This window comes from Ricinus communis, chromosome 5 (assembly GCF_019578655.1).
Source record: "Ricinus communis isolate WT05 ecotype wild-type chromosome 5, ASM1957865v1, whole genome shotgun sequence".
Classification (NCBI taxonomy): Eukaryota; Viridiplantae; Streptophyta; class Magnoliopsida; order Malpighiales; family Euphorbiaceae; genus Ricinus; species Ricinus communis.
This window is the reverse complement of record NC_063260.1, coordinates 13232320-13253906: the sequence shown is the minus strand read 5'-3', so window position 1 is coordinate 13253906 and position 21587 is coordinate 13232320. Positions and strand designations below refer to the sequence as shown.

The window sequence follows — 21587 nt, the reverse complement described above, 5'->3', positions numbered from 1 at the left end:
TCTGGTAAAACATGTGAAACACTCTGCGACATGTCGAGGCAACTGTAAATTGCACGACACAGATATCCTTGCATGTCAAAGTATGCCAAATTAAATCGGTAGCCTTTGTCCCGGAGTTGAAAGGCAGGCAGGGAGTAGAGTTTAATTAACCTGAGGCATCCTTCACATTGATTAATGAGATAATAAACATATGATTGGATAATCTAATTCACAAAAATAGAAATTTATTTTCTCGTTTCGTAATAATTAAATGGCATAATCTATATTTCTACAATAATTTTATACCTGAAGGCTTTATTCTCCTTTTAGTGTCTTCTGTTATGGTGTTTATTACTTGGGAAAAACAATTAATATTTATACATTTGGAGCTCCAATATGGAATTGCTTTTTCTTTTTCCTTTTTGTTTTTAACTGTCAACAGAACGAAAGAAAGCAATAAAATTTGTAACACATTAGCATAGGTCGTAATAGAACCTCAGAATCCTTGTTGATTATCATCATTATATTTCCAAATGTAACCACTCAAATGTTATTGAAGTTTTCTAATGATTAATTACAAGGTGAGATACAATTACAGATTTTGGAAGGAAAGTGAGCATAAGTATAGATTGATTTTGGAACATATGTGATCAATCAATCAATCTCTATATGTAGCTTTGTGGCTGAGAGGAAAGCAAAAGAAGACCAAGTCAATCAAAACCAACTTGGAAAAGGGTAATCCACTTATTAAAACATTTTAGCCACACTTGTAAACAACCTTTCTGTTAAGCTTGGCTGGTCCTAATATCAAAATAACTTCAAGCCTCTCGTACCTTTATCTTCCACACCAAAAATAATCTTACCCCACATCCATTTTCATTTTCTAAGCTTATATTCATTTTCTTGGTAACAGGTTTTTCTTTTTTATTTGGTGTTGTCACCTTTTATCTTCCTCCTCGTTAGGTAGAAGATTATGAAGAGGAAGATGTTAATATAGCTTTTCTTTTTGAACACAGGATTAAATAAAGGCACACTCGGTATTTATTAAGTTTATGCATAGCAGCATTAAGCTTTTATGCTAATTTCATTCACATAAAACGAGTAAAAAGATTTGCAGAAGAGCAAAAAGAAAAAAAGAAGAAGAAAAGGGAGAGAAAAGAAAAAAGTAATTCTTAAGTTTCATCAAGATGAACGATTTATTCTCAAGCTCGTTCAAAAAATACACTGATCTCAAGCAACAAGCATATCTTGACGATATGGAGGCTGGTAAGGAGCCAATGAATCTTGATAAATTCTTTGAAGATGTTGAGAACGTCAAGGAGGATATGAAACTTGTTGAGAAGCTATACAAGAGTTTACAAGAAGCTAATGAGGAAAGCAAGACCGTGCATAATGCCAAGACTATGAAAAACATTCGTGCTCGCATGGACTCAGATGTTGAACAAGTCCTGAAACGAGCCAAAATCATCAAGGGAAAGCTTGAAGCCCTGGAGCGTTCCAATGCAGCTGCAAGAAACGTTCCAGGATGTGGTCCAGGATCTTCGGCAGATCGAACCAGGACATCTGTTGTTAGCGGTTTAGGAAAGAAGCTGAAGGATCTTATGGATGAATTTCAGAATCTTAGAGCTCAAATGACAGCGGAATATAAAGAAACTGTTGAACGTAGGTACTTCACCATCACAGGAGAGAAGGCAAGTGAAGAAACAATTGAGAATTTGATATCAAGTGGAGAAAGTGAAAGTTTCCTGCAGATAGCAATTCAGGATCAAGGGAGAGGTCAAATTCTTGACACAATATCAGAAATTCAAGAAAGACATGATGCAGTGAAAGAGATAGAGAAGAATTTGATTGAGCTCCATCAGGTATTCTTGGACATGGCTGCTCTTGTGGAAGCTCAAGGTCACCAACTCAATGACATTGAGAGTCATGTGGCTCACGCAAGCTCATTTGTCCGGCGAGGGACTGATAACCTTCAGGATGCCAGAGAATATCAGAAAAGCTCTAGAAAATGGACGTGCATTGCAGTTTATGGTGGTATTGTCATCGTCTTTTTGCTATTACTGCCACTCCTACCATCAATTTTGGCTCTCTTGTAGGAAGAAGACGAAGAAAAATGACGTTTTCTTCTTCTCGTAACTCTGGAAATATGTATATGAATTCACTGTAGTGAGAACTTGTTAGATTATTCAGCAACTCTGGAAAAAACTTCAGTTTAGTCTCCAAGGACTGCAATTCCAGTGTTTCAAACTTACATTCTGACTAAAGAGAAAGAACTTGTAAAGGTAGTTAGGGGAAAAAAATAAAATTTCTTTGTAATTAGCTATTTATCCACATCATGGAGCTAAAGAATTCTGCTAATGATCCCAACTTCTTGTATTAATCAATTACTGCAAGATGTTAAAAAGGAAAGAATACCAGGAGAAAGGTTACTATTGTACAGGCATTATACGTATAGTCGTTTCCCAATTATCAACTAAAGAATTAAGATCCTTAAATTGAATCTAGAGAATTTCCAGCCATACCAAGTTCACATTATCAGATCTGCTGAAAATGCTGTCTGTCAGAGATTACAAGGACATTGCCATGAAACTTTCACCTGCAGATTTATCGTTCTTTGCACCTAATATGCAACCCTAGTCCGTTAAACACATAAAAATAGCAAATGAATACAACCCCATAATCCACAAAAACACGACTGCTTTTCTAAACAATGCCAATGTCTGCCACAGGATCATATCAGCCGTGTTAGTCAGACATCAAAATTTACCAAGGTTTGACGAAATCAACTGGACTGCAATCAATTCTTTTACCTATTAATTGACAACTATACACCAACAAATAAACACAATAATTCATTCTTTAGAAGAGAAAAATCATTTTTCATAAGAGAAAAATGAAAAGATGAATGACTATTAGAGAGGGTACTAAATTCAAGTACAGACAATTTACAAAATATAACACAACAAAAAAAGCCTCTGTTTAATCGTTCAGCCATTCCCAAAATGTATATAAGCTGTTACAAAATTAGTAATTTTTCCAACTCGTTGCTGAGGGGTTCTGCCATGTTGCAGCAATAAACAAGATATTATGTAATGCATAATCAAACCAGGACTTTGCCCATTAATTTACAAGCTCACCAACATCAAATCAAGTGCCAGCACTAGGCAAAACTGCCATAAAAGAATTATAGGAGGATTCGAGATCAAAGTGTAGCTGCCGAGCCTGCTGCTCTGTTAACTCATCCGAAGCCCCCATCTTAGACAGCCTAGTAATCCAGTCTTTCATCTTTAATTTCCCCTCAAAATCTGGTGGCAAGATGCTCAATTTATTAAGTGAAGCTGAAAGGTCTGAGAGCAAAGGGTACACTTGATCCACTGCCACCATATTCAATTTCAAGGAATCCATAGCTGTAATAAAGTTCTGCACACACTCTGCCACAATAGCAGCAGAGGTAGTAGCTGAGGAAGCTGCAGCAGCCCGGTGTTCCACTGTCGCAGGCACCCCAGAGGTCACCAAACGGTTTATGGCAGCTGGACAATCCATCTTGTATGTGTCGGCAAAGCGCTCAATGCTAGGAACTATGTCTTTCAATGTGGAGGCTAGGGTTTTGAAATGAGCAATAAGTTTCTGGCACTCAGTTTCATAGTCAGATGAAGAGATTATGTCACGAATGTAGGCCTTTTCAAGCTTCTCTGTGGCTTTAATTATGGCATAGAGCTCAGCAAAATTCTCATACATTTCTCTTTCGCGCTTGTCATTCCATAGTTTGACCTCCATTGAATATATGTATAAGCTTTAAAAAAACTACTCTCGAAGTTAGATATATTAGGGTATGCGTGGAGGATTGGAGAAGAGAACGGGACACGCGCAAAGAGCACTAGCCTTCTTCGCTGTAAAGCAATAAAAATACAAGAAGATGATACCATTATTAGACAAATATTGCTAATTGCATTTGCACCTATCCAAAACACAGCACACAGAATCTCAAAGTCTACAAGCATAATATATAGACACTGACGGGACAGACTTCAGACCATCCTCCGAAGAGGTTACATTAAACAGGGATATATATATGTATATATATATGCCTCCTCTCACATCTAGATCATCAATCCAAATGGTTTTAGCATAACATGGGAGTCATAAAATGCCTAACTAAATAGTTTCCAAATCGCAACGGAACTAAGTAACAATTAGCAAAAGCAAATGAGCAAAGAAAGAAAGAGAGAAATAAAAAGAAAAGCACAAACAAAACCCACAAAGCTGAAAAACCAATTCCTGACTACCAATTAAAACCCAACAAAGCAAAATGCTTAATTTCAACTAATCATACAATCTGTACTACTTGTGCTGTGTATTGATACAGATATCAAACTCTTAATCAGACAAAAGCAGCTCACTTTTCCGTTCTTGCCTAATCATCAAACAGGAATAACACAAAATAAAATAAACAAATAGATCTTCAGAATCAGAAAATAAAAAAACCCAAAATCAAAATCAAAACCCTTTTCGAATCACTTTCTTTTTTTCCAAAAGAAAAAACAAAAACTCATCTTACCTCTAGATCATCTAAAAGGCACAATCATGAATCCGAAAGAGAAAAGAATAAGAACGAACCGACAAGCTTTCTAAATTTTTATACAAGAAAGAAAAATATATGAGGTTAGAGAGAGAAAAGGGTACTTACAGGAAGTGAAAAAACGCGGCTTTGAATAACGTGAAGGCTCAATATTTCTCTCTGGAGTTAGCAGAGACGAAGAGAGAGAGAGAATTAAAGAAAAAAAAAAAAAGGGAAGGAGGGGGAGGGAGAGAGAGAGAGAGAGAGAGAGAGAGAGAAGGGAAGGGGTTGCGTGTGGGCTCGCTTACATTATTATTACTGCTTACGGCATCTACGTGTAGCAGTTGAGATGACCAGAAAAAAAAGAAGAAGAAATTATATGAAAAGAACCTCCGTTACGTTCTGTTATTGTGATATGACGCTACATTAGCTTTCATAGCCTCGCATGCCTTTTGTCCAATCATTCCTATTACTTACGGGCAATCCCAATGTGGATTCACTCTGCCTTCCCCCGCCTCTCCTTGCGCCCATCCCCATCCCCGTGCCCATGCCTCTGCCCATCCATCCAATTATTGAATTTTAGAATTTTAAAAAAATGGATTAATAAATTATCTTTTCAACAAAGAGTCTATTCATTGGATTAGTGACTCACTTTTAATTTAAAGATTTTTTTATGCACAAAGAAAAAGAAAACTCATTTTTAATTTAAATATATGAATTAAATTTAATGAGAAGAGAATGAGTGCACATCATGTTTATGAATGAAACACAAAAGTTGATTTATGTATATCCTATTTAATCTATTTGCAAACATGCATTACCCTATTGCCATATTGAATGAAAATAAATGATTTATGTATATATCCATTTTAAATTACTTGCACAAAAAGGGGGGAAAAAGAAAAGAAGAAGCAACAATATGCATTACCCTATTGGGCCAATTCAAAGGCCCATAGTTAGTAGCTTAATGAGCCCATAGATAGAACAAATCGAATTGTAGATGGGTTTGAACATGGTAATGAATTCGCCACTTGAACCAGTGGATTCGTTTCTTTTCCCTCCCCCAGTCCTGAGTATGCTTTCTGCGATAATAATTATCAACCCCTTCTGTAAATCCATTTAAGCAATCAATCCCATGAATTTGTAAGTTCTCCTGAATCTGCAGTGTTCTAGTCTTTGTGCTTTCTATTTAAGTGGTTTGCTTATAAATTTTTGAATTCGGTACTCTTTGTTTGATATTATTAAGAGGTTTAGGGTTTATCTATCTGCCGAAGATTGAAACTTGGTTGTGCTTATTTGTTGCTCTGAAATGTCAATTCCTAGAGAGCTTTACCCTTCTCAAGATGATCTCCTATATGAAGAGGAGCTTTTGCGTAACCCTTTTAGTCTTAAGCTCTGGTGGCGTTACCTAGTAGCCCGCCGGGAATCCCCTTTTAAGAAGCGTTTCATAATATATGAGAGAGCCCTTAAAGCTTTACCTGGCAGTTATAAGCTTTGGCATGCTTATCTTACCGAGCGTCTTGAAATTGTTAGAAATTTACCCGTTACTCATTCCCAATATGAAACCCTGAATAATACATTTGAAAGAGCTTTGGTTACTATGCACAAAATGCCCAGAATTTGGATTATGTACTTGCAAATTTTGACAAACCAGAAATTGATTACTCGCACACGGAAAAATTTTGATAGAGCACTCTGTGCATTGCCTGTTACACAGCATGATAGGATTTGGGAGCTATATTTGAGATTTGTGAGCCAAGAGGGGATACCCATAGAGACGTCGCTCAGAGTTTATAGGAGGTACTTGAAATATGATCCTAGTCATATTGAGGATTTTATTGAGTTTTTGGTGAATTCTCATCTCTGGCAAGAGGCTGCTGAGAGGCTAGCTTCTGTGCTGAACGATGATCAGTTTTATTCAATAAAGGGGAAAGCAAAGCATTCATTATGGCTAGAATTGTGTGATTTGCTTACTAGACATGCGAAGGAGGTGTCTGGGTTGAATGTGGATGCCATTATTAGAGGTGGAATTAGGAAGTTTACAGATGAAGTTGGAAGGTTGTGGACATCTCTTGCTGATTATTATATCAGGAGGGGATTGTTTGAGAAGGCAAGGGACATTTTTGAGGAGGGAATGACTACAGTTGTTACGGTGAGAGATTTTAGTGTTATTTTTGATGCATATTCACAGTTTGAAGAGAGCATGGTTGCTCATAAGATGGAAAGTTTAGATTTAAGTGATGACGAAGGGGAAGCACTGGAGGAGAGCGGTGATGAGAAGGATGAAGATGTTCGTTTGGAAGTGAACTCTAAGTTTGAGAAGAAGATGCTTAATGGGTTTTGGTTACATGAAGATAATGATGTGGATTTGATGCTGGCCCGATTGGAATATCTCATGGATAGAAGGCCAGAATTGGCCAATAGTGTACTTTTGCGGCAAAATCCACATAATGTGGAACAGTGGCACAGGAGGGTTAAGCTTTTTGAGGGTAATCCCACTAAGCAGATATTGACTTATACTGAGGCAGTAAGGACAGTAGATCCTATGAAAGCTGTCGGGAAGCCCCACACTTTGTGGGTGGCTTTTGCTAAGCTCTATGAGAATCACAATGATCTTGTTAATGCAAGAGTAATTTTTGACAAGGCAGTGCAAGTGAACTATAAAACTGTGGATAATCTAGCTAGCATTTGGTGTGAGTGGGCTGAAATGGAACTTAGACACCAAAATTTCAGTGGCGCGCTGGAGCTGTTGAGGCGGGCCACAGCAGAACCATCAGTTGAGGTCAAACGAAGAGGTACTTCTAAATCTTTCTCATTTACTGATTTTCTCCTTTTATTAAAATAATTTTCTCTGCATTTGATGGCTAGCAAAACTCTGCAGTATTAATTTACAGGAATAATCCTGCAAGGTTGTTGTACCTGCTTCTGACTAGCTTTATTCATATTATCAAATACTTGTCAGAACTTGATTAACAAGTTTTGTGTATCAGTCTCGAGATATGTAAAGCTGTATGTAAATGTGATCTCAATGTATGAATCTGACAGTAAATATTTATGCATACATTTTTACCCTTGTTTAAAATAATTTATGTTAAAAACTGAAGCTTCTTCTTCTTCTTCTTCTTGCATTAATAATATTATAAGAAATTTTCAAAATTGCATGAGAATTTTTTAGATTAGTTAAGAAATTATACATGATTAATTTATGAATAAGCTACATTTGGAGGATCTTAATCAGGAAAACAAACTCTAACTTCTGCCATTTTATTTATCTTCTGCACTTGCAGTGGCTGCTGATGGCAATGAACCAGTCCAGATGAAGGTGCATAAGTGCCTCAGACTCTGGACCTTTTATGTCGATTTGGAAGAGGGCCTTGGAGACTTGGAGTCCACACGAGCGGTTTATGAGCGGATATTGGACCTAAAAATAGCCACACCGCAGATCATTATTAATTTTGCATTGCTTCTAGAAGTATGGACATCTGTAATTCTACTGTAATGTTTCTGTTGGTTGTTACCTTTATTTGTATGAGTTGATAAGCTGTTTTACTTTGGCTTGTGCAGGAACATAAATACTTCGAAGATGCTTTCAAGGTTTATGAAAGGGGAGTGAAGATATTCAAGTACCCTCATGTCAAAGACATATGGGTCACATATCTTTCAAAGTTTGTAAAGAGATATGGGAAGACAAAACTGGAACGGGCAAGAGAGTTGTTTGAACATGCTATTGACATGGTATGCACTTTGCTCTTAAGTTCTCATAGTTTTCAGTAACTCAGATATAATATTGATAATGCCTGCACATCATATGGATAATGACTGCTCGCAAGTTTTGCTCTATTTAGTTGTTTTAGAGATTGCTTCTGGAGTTGGTATCTTTGAAGAAGTTTTAGCTTGGAAGAGTTCGTTTATTATACAACTGTCATTCCTTTCAAATATGTGTATTTGAGACACGCTCTTGAGGTTTATCATTTGTTTTGCACATTCCACCTGCATCATTTGCATCTACATAACAGTTATTGCCAACTCATTAATTAAAAACGGTTGGTGTAAATACGGTTCTGATTTGTTACTGTAGGAACTCTCCAGGACTTATTTGCTTTATGAAGTCTGGTTTCATAAGAGATTGCATAGTCTAAGCGGAGTCTTGAGCTAAGTTATCGATGGATTGAGAATTTATTTTGAACTTAGAATGGCAGTATCTATATGACTATCGCACTCATGGCCCCAATGAAAAGTTTTGAGATTTAATTTTAATAAGTAAAAGAAGTTTTAGGTGATAGAATATGTTTCCTTGTATTTTGGTCCAGGTGTTATCAGACCTGGCTCGGCTCAGTGGGTCGACCCTGGCACTAAACCGAGCTGGGTCTATAATTGAACCAGATGGGATATTGGCCCAGAAAAACCCAAGGACCTGGCTGTGTTTCTCAGTGACCTGGCAGCCCAAGCATTGACCCAGTTCATTATTTAAATTGAAAATAATTTGAAAGAAAAAATTATCAAACTTGAGATTTGAATTTCAAACTTCACATTGTAAGTCTTGAATATGCTTCACACCAAGCTAAGTAAGATATGATGTTATTTTGTTTTTTTTTATTTATTTAATATAAATTCTAAATCCCAAATAATACGATACATTTATTTCACATATTTAGTATATTTTCATAATATTTATTTAATATTAAAAATTACTTTATATAAGACATGTTACACATAATTAATAAATGGAAAGAATTATAATAAAAATATTTTAAAATAAGTTTTAGGATATTAAATTAAATGATATTTATAATAGTAAATTATTAATATTATTATATTGAATTCTATGTGCGCACGTGTGTGTGTGTATGTGACCAATGGTTGAACCACTGACCCACCGGTTGGACCAATGACTCTTTAACCCAGTTGCCTATTGGGTCAAGATCCAGACTGGCTGTCAGAAGTCTTTTAATATAGGGACTTAGAATATTTGCTATTCAGTTTATAATATTTTCCAGGACCAATTTAGCCTAAGATTTGTCTGGTTTTTGAACTTGATTTTGCTAGTATGGTGTTTCTATGTTTTCTGCATGGGTGTTCTGTTTGTCTCTGAAGTAGTTCAGTTTGTGGAGATGCTGACGTTCTTGTGGTTTTCTCTTATGCTTACCAGGCTCCTGCTGATGCGGTGAAACCTTTGTATCTTCAATATGCAAAGCTGGAAGAGGATTATGGTTTGGCAAAGCGAGCTATGAAGGTTTATGATCAAGCAACTAAAGCTGTCCCCAATACTGAAAAATTGGAGATGTATGAAATCTATATTGCCCGTGCAGCAGAAATATTTGGTGTCCCAAAAACAAGAGAGATATATGAGCAAGCCATTGAGTCTGGTCTTCCTGACAAGGATGTAAAAACAATGTGTTTGAAGTATGCAAAGTTGGAGAAAAATTTGGGAGAAATTGATCGTGCACGTGGTATATATGTATTTGCTTCTCAATTTTCTGATCCACGATCTGATGCTGATTTCTGGAATGAATGGCATGAGTTTGAGGTGCAACATGGAAATGAGGATACTTTCCGGGAAATGCTGCGTATTAAAAGAAGTGTTTCTGCAAGCTATAGCCAGGTATGCTTATTATAGTAGTCTTGTGGTACGATAGTAACATTATTTGTTTGTCAGAACTCATTTTGCTTTATTGCTGTTAAGAAATCAATATTTGCTTTTGTGATTCATCTTCACTGTGCACCCAACACAGTTGTTAAAGGCACACCTGAGGCACCAAGCACAAACCTATGAGCCTCAGCGCTTTAAAGGCAGGCGCCTTTTGTGCCTTGCCTTTGTAATATTTTGACCTTTAATGGTTTTTTTTTCTTGTTCAAATACATTATGCAGTTTGAGCTATCTATTTTAAGTTTTAAAATATGTTTTCATGGACTCACCCACACCTAATTATCTCAAGCGAAAAAAAGGAAGAAGATTGAAGATTATTGCAAATTAAACACAACCACCACTCATGATCAGACTAGAAAAAAAAAAAAAAGAAGAAAGGAGAATTGCATGCTAGGCCTAAGGGTTTATAGTAATTGCTTACTAGGTCTAAACAAAAATATATTCTTGAAAGACGGTTTATAGTCATTTAGTACTTAGAGATGAGGAAGAGGCTGATGTTGAAGAAAATGAGGAACTGGAGATTGGAGAAGAAGAAGATGCCTATATAGACCTTACTGATGATGATTTTAATTGATGATTATAATTAGGACACTATAATTATAGTTTTATGGAAGAGGCTTTAGGAATTTTAGTTATTTAGCAGGAGTAGGACTTACTATTATGGCCTATATTGGATGTGTTTTTCTTTAGTTTTATGTCTCTGTACAAGCTAAGTTTATGATTTTATGCATGTTTTATGTTAATGAGCCTTATTAGCTTTATTTTATGATTTTCTTTTTTGCACCTTACTACTATAAGGCGCGCACCTGTGCCTTGCACCTAGGCTCCAGGACACCTTTGCGCCTTGGTGTGCCTTTTGCCTTTAGCAAATATGCCACCCAAGGGCTCGAGCAACTTCAATAAGCCATTCATGGAGTTGGTTTTGTTTCATATAGAATACCTTGTTTTGCTGTCAGCTATTGTCAGATGAAGCCTGAAAGAAAAATGAAAACTTGTAATTAGGTTGAAGTTAGGATACATAGTAATGATATGTGGAGATCCATCATTTATCTTCTAAATTTTCTGCCATTAGCTGGCCACTCCAATTATAATAATGTCTTGAGGACAATATGTTGCTTGATTGAAACTTTGATGGACTTCTTTAGTCTATGTACTAAGAATTGTAATATAGCCTTGTGATATCAGATTGTCATCTTTGTTTTGCATCTTTTGTGGAATTTACAGTTGAATTAACCTTCTTTCCCCATTCCTTTCATTGCAGACACACTTTATTCTGCCAGAGTATTTAATGCAGAAGGATCAAAGGCTGAACATTGATGAGGCAAAAGACAAATTGAAATTAGCTGGGGTCCCTGAAGATGAAATGGCTGCTCTAGAAAGGCAGTTAGCCCCTGTGGCCAACAACAATACAGCTAAAGATAGCAGCAGAAAGGTTGGATTTGTGAGTGCTGGAGTGGAATCACAGAATGATGGAGTGATAAAGGTTAATGCAAATCAAGAAGACATTGAACTGCCAGAAGAAAGTGACTCTGAAGATGATGAAAAAGTGGAAATCACACAAAAAGATGTTCCATCTGCTGTCTTTGGAGGATTGGCTAGGAAGAGAGAAGAGGTTGAATCTGATGAAGCTGGAAACCATGCCACTGCTGCAAAGGACAAGGATGGTGAAGGCCCTCTTGGTGCCCTTGCAAGAATGAAAAGGCAAAGACAAGCATGATTACTTGGAAATTTCAAGTTGAGGCATTTAACTAGGGATGAGGTTTTGACAGATTGTATACTGTTGCTAAGTGCTACAGATTTACACCTGAAGTTGTCTTTTGTAAGTTGTATGATAATTTTTTATTGTATCAGAAAACATGTATATTTCCATCAAATTCTTTACTTGATATCATAATACTTCTTGTGTTTTCTAACCGGAAGGATTTCCATGCGACGTGAACAAATACAGAGAAGTACATGTGGTATAGCCAGGACGAGCACCTGGATCACAACTGGTTTAAATGAGTTATGTTTGATGAATGAGGCTGAATATTCAAAAGTGCATAATGTGGCAATGAATTATTGTGTTTTCCGGTATGGCATTTTTCAAGGCACCGGAGCTATTCAGTCGAATCAGGTTATGAAATTGCTCAAGCTTTGAAAGTATATATACTATGTCTCATCAATAATTGATGCTGAATTCTTTAAAGGAAGCAGGTGTTTGGAAAGAGCTGTAGGCTCTTATGCTGCCTAGCAAAATTCTGATGTTTATTTGGAGGCTGCTAATTCAAGGACTTCCAGTAGGGCATAATTTGAAGAGGAAGCGGAATGCTGCTGATGATTTTTATCTGGTGTGTGGTGCTTGTCAGGATGAAAGGCAGGGCAGTTTGGCTAGCATCGTGCTTGAATGTAAGACCAGAGTTTCTGGTTTGGAACTCAGTGGGTCAAACATGGCAATTGCTGATCAGGGATATTGAACAGGGTCTGAACTCTGATATGGAGGACAAATGTAGCTTGTTTGCTTGCATCCTTTTGGAGATATGAGAGTGGGAATGCCTTCTATTTCGGAATGAAGCAAGCAATCCCATGGAAATCTTGAACACAGCTTCCATTTTGTCTAATCAAGTGCTAGAAGCTAAAAAGTATGCTCACTCGCATGGTTTTGCTATGGGACAAACCAAATTAACCAGAAAACCGACCGAAATTGAATGAAAAGATTGTTCGGTTTTAATTTTTATTTTCAAGAAGTTTGGTTAATCGGTCTCATTTTGGTTGTTAATTTAAAAAAAAGTGATTTACTTAACCGATGGATTATGACTTCTGCCATTAATTTATTTATTATATATATATATATATATAGATAAATATAATTTTAAAATTTCTTTTATATAACATTTCAAATATTTTTTTAAATATTTACATTTTATAATATTATATATTTTTAAATAAAAACTCTTAATAAACAATTTTTAGAATTTTCATCAATTACTGAAAAAAATTAGAGAACGAAACCTTCTTTCTCTCTATTCTTTTTATTATTATTATTATTTGATTAACTGAAAGATTATAGTTAACAAATTGACTTTTTAGTTAATCGAACATTTAGTTTTGATATGTGATCCAGTGCACACTCTCTTGACGGTGTTTCTATTAGTTTTGATGCAGCCTTTTAGTGAAGCTGGTAACTTTGGGTCATTGCAACTATTGGGGAAGCATAATAAGCAAATTCTCTATGCCTCGTGTCAACTGCTGAGCATTTGAGAAGTGTGGCAAAATGTTATTCCGGTCAACTTAAGCCCCCTTCAAATTTAGCAGAGCTACTTTTCTTACTATTATATATCTTTGTTTGCTCTTCTTTCTGTTCTGCTGGTAGGTATAGAAATTTGGCTGCCGGCATAACTGGCCATTACTGCGATGACCCATCTCCCCCATTTCGTGGGATTTTGACAAACTGTTACACTCTTACTCTTTTGATAAGTTTATTTGTAATTGCTTCTTCTCTTTATTATTATTATTATTATCTTCTTCCTTTTCTTTTCCTGATTATTGAACCAACAATTATAGTTTATTTGACTTTTCTTACTATCCAAGCTTACGAGTTTGGGGACAGTTTGCCAAATGTGCAAAGACAACAAGATACCGCCGAATCTACTACTCCAACAATTTCAAGCTCTCTCATTTCATTCCTATCCTTCCAGTTTCTATTTCAACAATTGTATTCATTATTAGAGTTGATTTTACTTCAATATAATTACCGTAATAAATAAAAAAATAATATATTTATTTAATTATTTAAAATTAATAAATATATATTAATTATTTATAAATTTAATATATAAATAATTTAAAATTAATTTAAAAATAGTAAAACAAAAAATAATTGAACTAAATGTAAAATCTATTAATAAAATAAAATTTAAATCTGAATAATATTGATAATGGAAAAAGTTGTAAATTGTAATGGATGTGAGAGGTTTGCCATGCCCTGATAAACTGAACCATAATTTACATTTTGTTTTGTAATGTAAATAATAATATTATCCGACTACTTGCACATACCTAAAATCACGTATTATATTACTCATTCATTCATTCATTAAACATAAACACAAATAACTTTCTTCCTTTACAGACACTATTATATTCAAACAAAACACAATAATTTCTTTTAATCCCAATCTGTATATTATGGAAGCCCCCATTCATCCATACACTTCCACCTTCAAAATTCTAATTCCTATATTTAAAATAAGAATTTCCTGTTCCTGTAAAATCAAACAAACAGACCTGTCAAAAAAACCTTTTTTTTTTTTTTTTTTGTTTTCTCCACAGTGGAAATAGCTATATTTTGGAAATGATAAAAAAATTAATGGCTTCCACGGTTAATCATTTCCTTGTACTGATTCAAAGACTCTTGCCTCTGCATCCTCATTTCATCATTGAACTTCTTAATAAACGCTTCAACCCGCCGATTCAACTCGTCCTGACTCAAAGAGGGTTCTTTCCTGAGCTTACCACCTGATGACGCAGGAGAGTTTCCGTTGCTCCCAGGCGGCAGCTGGTAATTGGTCCTGTCCTTCAACGTCTCTGATTTCTTCGCCAAACGTGAGTCCGCTTCACATACTGGACGGCCATGATAATCGAAAGTATCCGATTTCTTCAAGTGTCTCGTCAATGGCATTGGTCGTCCCTCCGTTATCATTTTCCATGTGTTTTCCAGCGTCTCCTGCCGTTTCGGCTTTGCAACTCTCAACGCTCTTCCACCTAGAATATATATCAACAAAAAATGTTTAATCGTGGAATTACCTATTTGTTCTTAATTAACGGTGTTTCTAACTTTTTAATCTTTCTTTTTTAATATGGAGGGGCTTTTTTGTATTTTCAGATTAAAAGCGTCAAAGAGACGCCGCCTTTGATTTCTATTTTGTCGTATAAAGTTCAAATCAAGTGCAGTGATGGCTAAACGACAGCGTTTCATGTTAAAGCACATATGAGAGCCATAGGTTTCAAATCTTGATACGACACGTTTAACACAAAATCTTCGAACACGGCGCCGGAAAAGGCCCAAGTGGACGCCGACCAAAAGAAAAAAAAAACATGCAATTTCAAAAACATGCTTGAAAATCTAGCCGTTGTGGAGTAAAGAAAGAAAAGCAAAATAATCCATACCTTCAGGACTGGCTTTAACCGGTTTCCGATGACCAAAACGAGCAGAAATCAGAGGTTTCTCAGCCGGAATAAGAAGTTCCGGCTGACTTTCCGATGGATCAATTCTCTTCGAAGGAACCCACGTGGACTTGGAGATTACAAAGTCTTCATCTTTATCCTCAACAACCTCCAAAGAACCGTTCGCCGTAACAGTACTCTTATCCTCAAAGACATCTGCACTGACCTTCTCCACCTCTCTCTGCTCATACACAACCTCCTCCTCCACCGGCAGACCTCCATAATACTCCGCCGTAGAAACCTTTATCTCGTAGGGAAAATGATGATCGGGCTCTGGTAACGAAATTTTGGGTGCAGGTGGTACTTCTTGATGGTGATCTTTATTATTATCGCCATGGCTATGGTGGAACCTTGAAGAGGCAGCGATGGTGATAATGATACAATTGAGTATAACATAAAGATAAGGAGGTTTAAGCCAAGAACAAAGTGAACTCCATAGACTAGGAGCTTGTTGAACAGAGAAATTTATGACTAATGGAACAGAGACTTTACAAACCAAAGCTAGTGATAATATTCCAGTGGAAATCATTACAATTTGAAGTGAAAGTGAGAGCGAACCCATTTTTTCTTCCTTCTTTTTTGTTTTGTTCCAACTTACATTTGGGAAATGGAGGAGTGTGTCTGTCTTTAGTGTGGATTTGGGGAGTGAGGGAGAGAAAGTGGTTGTGGTTATATAGAGGAGGAGTGCGGGGACGCGGCTAGTGGACAAATGTAGGCCGTTGGATTTAGGTGAGGGGTGAATGCGGATGGTTGAGATGTGTGGAGTGTGTGAGAGTTTATATGTACGGGAGCTTCCATAGTGGGTTCTTCATATCTTTTTCTTATTAACGGAATGATTAAAGTAAAATCTGAGGTGGCCTAGTTGTTTAAAAGAAATATTAGATAGATTAAAGCACAATTAAAATATTCTGTTTTTGCCAAAGTTAAGTATGAAGCCTCTAATTCTTTTTCTTTTTATAGTATATATATGATAATGATTTTAAAAACAGTGGTACTCTATTATGGCTTGCTTGCTTAGCAATTATGCCATGACAAATTTGTGTTGCACATCATATTCTGCCCAATCTTTGAATTTCATAAATAATAATTTCATTGTTAATTTTCACAAAGGATGGCATATTTAGTAGCAAGTTGTATTAATAAAAAAAGATATAATCTTTCGTATAGTTATTAGTTTCAGAAAAAAAAACTAAATTAGTTTTAATTTTTACATTATATCTAATGTTTGAACGATGAATATATATATATATTATAATATATGTTAATTATCCCATTATAATTCCAGTGTGGCCACAGAAATAATTTTAATATTGCAAAGGCCTGAAGAAAAGTGAACTTTGGAGATGGGTTATTTATATGCGGTGTGAGCTTTTTTTTTTCTCGAGAACTGCTGGATGGAGGCATTTGGGAGTATATAATTATAATTGCCCAGTGGCCCAGTTATAGCCTTTAGCTGTCAGAACCGAACTTCAATATTTAAAATGGAGCCATCCCCCAACGGTCATATTAGTGACCGTTACTCACGCAACCTGTACCAAGATCGCAGGGCGCTGGTCCTATGGGTGCGGGCTGGCTCGCCATTGGCACGTGCGGCATCAGCTCGGTGGGTGTAACCCTGACCGACCATCCTTTACACTACTTTTGATTTGTGAAAAGGTTTATAACCAAAAATGGAAAATGTAGAAAAGTTGGTACCTTATTGGCTATCCCTCACCAAAATTAATGTGAAAGAATATAAATAAGGATTTGCGCACATTGGTGTTTCTAGCTTCTTTGAAGTCTAATATATATCTCCAACTGATTTATTTTAAGAAATATCATCTCCGGTCATATCACAGTAGTTGGACGACTTTCAACAAATGATTTAAGAATTTGAATTGAAATTTTAAAATTATATTCTTAAAAGTGTTGATGTACTCGTTTTGGTTGGATTTCTATATCTAGTTGTAAAGTTAGTGCTACAACGACGGATTTGAAGTCTATTGACATGTATTGTGATTTTACGAATATTATAATGTAAAGGAGAATTTGTATAGTTACGTATAGTGAAATCTCATTCCCTAATTATTTTGAGAGATAAATAATTGATAAATATGATGTCAATCGCAATATTGCTTGTGTTTTGAAGATGTCTATTGTATATGTGAAGATTTTTCCATACGGTATGTACGCTTGGGCCATTCTTATAGGTCAAGTGAGCTGAAATCAACGTTCAACAATTTTGACTTGAATAGTTTAGTTAGGAGATGCATGTGAATACACACACGTAGAGGGTACATGATTATATTCTAAATTTGTATAATAGGTAACCATCATAATCAGGTAGTTAATTAAATACTACTTGATTAACGTAAACTCAATCTACCAAAAAGATAGAAAGCTTTAGATAGCGTATTGAGCCACTAGGTTGATTCTTTTCTAATAAATTAGTACCACTACTTATTCAACTGTATAATTCTTTTAATTATGATCCAAATTCACTTTTTTTAGGATGTGGTGTTTTTTCTGGACGTGTAAATTTAATAAATTAAATACAGTTTCTTGGAAATATAGGATTTTTTAAAGAATATATCTTCTAAAAACTTAAACTGTTATATGAAATTATAAAACTAATTTTATATTTTTAATACATTTTTGTATGTGAATTTCCATTAAAGACACACCATTTTATGTGAATGTTTATTGAATTTGAAAGGGTAAATGGACACAATATTTAAATGCTCATTAAATTTTAAGAGTAAATAAATACACACTCATTTTATTTTGTATTAAAATATTTAATTGATAATATAACATAACTAATTTTTTGTTCAGTTTTTACATCACTAACATAAGAATAAAGAAAGAGTATTATGTAATAAAAGTATTAATTCTGTTGGCGGTGTTAATTACTTGAATGGTGTAATCTAAGGGTAAACACAAAAAAAATAAAATAAAATGATATTGTCATAATTTTCTAAAAAAAGAGTGATACTAAAAAGATACGAAAAGGACAGCAATAAGATATAAAAATAATAATATAATATAAATTTAAAAAATTTATATAACTAATATTTTAGAAAATTTTAAATTATAAAAAACTTTAAGAGATTGAGACGTAAAAAATAAGAATTTTAAAGCTTATTTTTTCATATATAGATAAAAGAATTTAATAAAAAAATACAAAAAATTTGATAAAATAAAATGAAGAATTAAGAGATTTAATAAAATAAAATTGAAAATATTACATCTCTAAATCTGCAATGAAAAAGGGGACTGAATACCAGTTATCTTATCATTTAATGGGTTTGAAACATTTGAATGTTAGTATTCTTGGCTCCAAGTAAACATCATTAAAATTATAAATTATTTTCATCTTTGGATAGAAAAAGAGATAGAATTCTTATATATATATTTATATTTAAGTGTTTAATTGTGAATATGTAGCAAGACACTTATGGCGTTTGGAATGAAATATGGGATTAGGTCCCACTCCACATTGGCAGAAACTGAACTAACCGTCACTCCATATTGTGGCATTTGCTTCAGTCCTAGGCTTCTTTCTTTTCTTTTGGTCTCAAAAGGTCCTGACATCAGAAGAAATTATATACAAGATAAGTAACTGCATGGTTGGACAAAGATGCATGCTTGTGAACTGCAACCCCACGTTAATCAATCTGGACGGTGGCGCAGGAGCGGTCAACAGATCGGAAAGTTCGTGATCGGTCTGCTCCATTAGAGCTCACTTTCATAAACTATGAAAGCCATCTTGGACTGCTACGACCATAACTGAAACAAAGAAAATCAATAGGATGATTGTCTATTATATAAAGAAAAAAAATCCAAAATATTCATCTGATTACAAAAAAAAAAAGTTGCTGAAGTTTAAGCATAAATGGGGAATTATTAATCACAAACATATGAAATTAACCTATTAACAATAATATAATATTCCTTTCAGCTTAATTTTTCTGGTTTTTTTCCCTTTAATAATATCTACGGCATATAATATGTCTGGTACTATTATTACTTAATGAAGACTCACCAAGTCAACTGAGAAGAATATTGACATAATATATATGGAATCGCATGCATATGCATACAATAGAAGTAGTTATTCCTGGTGCTTAATATATATAATTACCATTTTTTTAGTTAATTAATTAGTTTTAATGAAACTAATCTATGTCTTAATCCTCCGGGCATCCAGGAAAAAAGAAACTAGAAAGCACTCGATTAGGCCAGATGGCATTCAATAGCTCAGCAGTTGCAAGAACAGTTATATATAGATTAAGCTTTGCGTAATTAACCTAGTGATTAAGATTCCTACTGATGGTTTAGTCGTTTTCAAGAAAAACCCTTTTGTGGATATTCAAGCTATGCTTGAAGTGGACATCCAAAGATTTCTTGCTGTAAGTAAAGTATTGCATTACCGTGTGAGAAAAGCTTCGACACAAATGGTCGGTCGGTCCATTAATAGTGTTGTCAAATGGATAAAGTTGACTCGCTTTAATGAAAATCGTAGAGAGGATGAAGAAAATGCATATAGTGTAATATAAAAAACTTTTCTACACTTGTGTGTTTTATTTATATATTAAATAGAAAAATAATTGACACATATTTATTAATTTTAAATAATAAAATTGTGTCAATCATCTAACATTAAAACATAAATATTCATATATACACGTTATTTTTCTATTTATTATGATAAAAAATAGTCAATTTACATGTAAACTTAATAATAATAAGAAGCAGTTTTAATTTATGACCAAGATAAGATATTGAATCTTTTGCGCATTCACAGATGGGGATCAAATTATTATTATAATTATATTTTCTTTTACTTAGATAAAACAATATATATATATATATATATATATATATAGGAGATGGTATATGGGACATATTACATGGTTAATTTTCTGTCGGCAACATAACTTTGTCTAGAACTGGAGGAGGGAGACGTACAAAATTTTATAAATATAGGAAGGGTTTAAATCTTGAGATGATGTGGGTAGGTCCCTCTAACAGGATTAGCAGTTAAGAAAGCCTAACTACCAGTCCCAGATGGGTTACTTAAGGATATATAGTTTTTGTTTTTCTTTTTCTTTTTTCTCATGCATGGCTTTGTCCTGTTTAATATATATGAAAAATATAAAGTTGGAAATTAAACTGAAGGGATACGTGAATGACTAGTGAGGAAGATAATCAATTCTCTGTTTTTAAGAGCCAAGGAAACATCCAGATTCCTGAATTATACTTACTATATGAAGTGGTTTCATGCCACCTTGCATGTGTGGACGGTGGTGTAACCCTAATTGCAGCATCTTCAGGGTTTCCCCATACCGAGTTACTCTTTTTTATTTATCGGACCCATCAGTAGGCTAAGCCATACTTATATATCATTTTTATTATATGAATTAAATGTTTAGCTAAAATGGAACAAACTTGAATTCAATCGTATCCATATAAGATGAACGATTATTGTTTTGTTTATTAATAATGTCAGTAGTATTATGAGGCTACATTTACTACTTTTTTCTTTTATTGATAATTTTAGTAGCGTTAGGAGGCTAATTTTATTCTTTTTACTGCGTTTTGATTAATATTTGCCCACTTTTGATATAAATTAAATCTCAGTAAATCAATATTTTTTATTTTAAGAATAATACCGATGGTCTAATATCAAAAATATAGGAAACCATGCCCATTAACCAATAGTACTACTGTATACTTCAGGTTAAAGCAGATTATTTTTGTGATATTTTCCATTTGGAGAATGGAAAGAGGATGACCAAAATTTGCAAAAATAATTTGGTAAGAACAAGTAGATAACATATATATATATTCAGTGAACGTTAAGATAAGGAGACACCAGAACACAAAATAGAGAGACCCCAAAGTCCAAATCCATTACTATGCACCGCCCATTTCTCAGCTTTATGCCATATGTTAACACCCGCCCACAATTATGTATATTTCTCAGAAGATTCTTACATATGCAGCTCTTATTTTCTTCTCTTTTTCTTGAGTTGAAAATCTTCAACTAGATAACTTATTAGTATTAGTTTAGTGAAAACGTAATTTGAAAAAACTCCTAGATTACTTCTTTATATTCCCACTTTAGGTTACCTAAATGCTAGATTAGGTGAACGTATCATTATAAATTCTATACTGCTTTTGCTTTTTCAATGGCTCCGATTATGGTTCGGATTC

At 34.5% G+C, this 21587-nt stretch overlaps 4 protein-coding genes across 5 annotated transcripts; 2 read left to right on the top strand and 2 right to left on the bottom strand.

The window, feature by feature from the left end:
• Positions 1-402: 402 nt before the first annotated feature.
• On the top strand, positions 403-2238 carry LOC8281759 (syntaxin-124). Its single transcript, XM_002521389.3, has one exon. The coding sequence runs from the start codon at positions 1167-1169 to the stop codon at positions 2073-2075; it is 909 nt and encodes a 302-aa protein (XP_002521435.1). The 5' UTR covers positions 403-1166; the 3' UTR covers positions 2076-2238.
• A 599-nt stretch (positions 2239-2837) lies between these two features.
• On the bottom strand, positions 2838-4890 carry LOC8281758 (vacuolar protein sorting-associated protein 28 homolog 1). Of its 2 annotated transcripts, none has more exons than XM_002521388.4 (2): positions 4667-4890; positions 2838-3869 (listed from the first exon to the last, which is right to left on the bottom strand). In XM_002521388.4, exon 2 carries the CDS (start codon positions 3754-3756, stop codon positions 3127-3129), a length of 630 nt encoding a protein of 209 aa, XP_002521434.1. In that variant the 5' UTR covers positions 3757-3869; positions 4667-4890; the 3' UTR covers positions 2838-3126. The 2 variants fall into 2 exon arrangements, with proteins under 2 accessions (XP_002521434.1, XP_015576218.1); XM_015720732.3 differs by having other exon boundaries at positions 4538-4674.
• Positions 4891-5473: 583 nt separating this feature from the next.
• On the top strand, positions 5474-12097 carry LOC8281757 (pre-mRNA-splicing factor SYF1). Its single transcript, XM_002521387.4, has 5 exons — positions 5474-7332; positions 7825-8009; positions 8102-8272; positions 9687-10139; positions 11446-12097. Exons 1-5 carry the CDS (start codon positions 5847-5849, stop codon positions 11899-11901), a joined length of 2751 nt encoding a protein of 916 aa, XP_002521433.2. The 5' UTR covers positions 5474-5846; the 3' UTR covers positions 11902-12097.
• A 2122-nt stretch (positions 12098-14219) lies between these two features.
• Positions 14220-16046, bottom strand: LOC8281755. The gene is made up of 2 exons (XM_002521385.4): positions 15333-16046; positions 14220-14927 (listed from the first exon to the last, which is right to left on the bottom strand). The coding sequence occupies exons 1-2, from the start codon at positions 15949-15951 to the stop codon at positions 14530-14532; spliced, it is 1017 nt and encodes a 338-aa protein (XP_002521431.1). The 5' UTR covers positions 15952-16046; the 3' UTR covers positions 14220-14529.
• Positions 16047-21587: the final 5541 nt, after the last annotated feature.

What these genes read in the sequence shown, in the direction of transcription:
- LOC8281758 (XM_002521388.4), bottom strand. Translation starts at nt 3,756, where the DNA reads ATGGAGGTCAAACTATGGAATGACAAGCGCGAAAGAGAAATGTATGAG.
- LOC8281757 (XM_002521387.4), top strand. Translation starts at nt 5,847, where the DNA reads ATGTCAATTCCTAGAGAGCTTTACCCTTCTCAAGATGATCTCCTATAT. An exon ending in AGTTGAGGTCAAACGAAGAG is followed by an intron (nt 7,333 to 7,824) that starts GTACTTCTAAAT and finishes CTGCACTTGCAG; the next exon opens with TGGCTGCTGATGGCAATGAA. An exon ending in ATTTTGCATTGCTTCTAGAA is followed by an intron (nt 8,010 to 8,101) that starts GTATGGACATCT and finishes TGGCTTGTGCAG; the next exon opens with GAACATAAATACTTCGAAGA.
- LOC8281759 (XM_002521389.3), top strand. Translation starts at nt 1,167, where the DNA reads ATGAACGATTTATTCTCAAGCTCGTTCAAAAAATACACTGATCTCAAG.
- LOC8281755 (XM_002521385.4), bottom strand. Translation starts at nt 15,951, where the DNA reads ATGGGTTCGCTCTCACTTTCACTTCAAATTGTAATGATTTCCACTGGA. An exon ending in GGTTAAAGCCAGTCCTGAAG is followed by an intron (nt 14,928 to 15,332) that starts GTATGGATTATT and finishes TATATATTCTAG; the next exon opens with GTGGAAGAGCGTTGAGAGTT.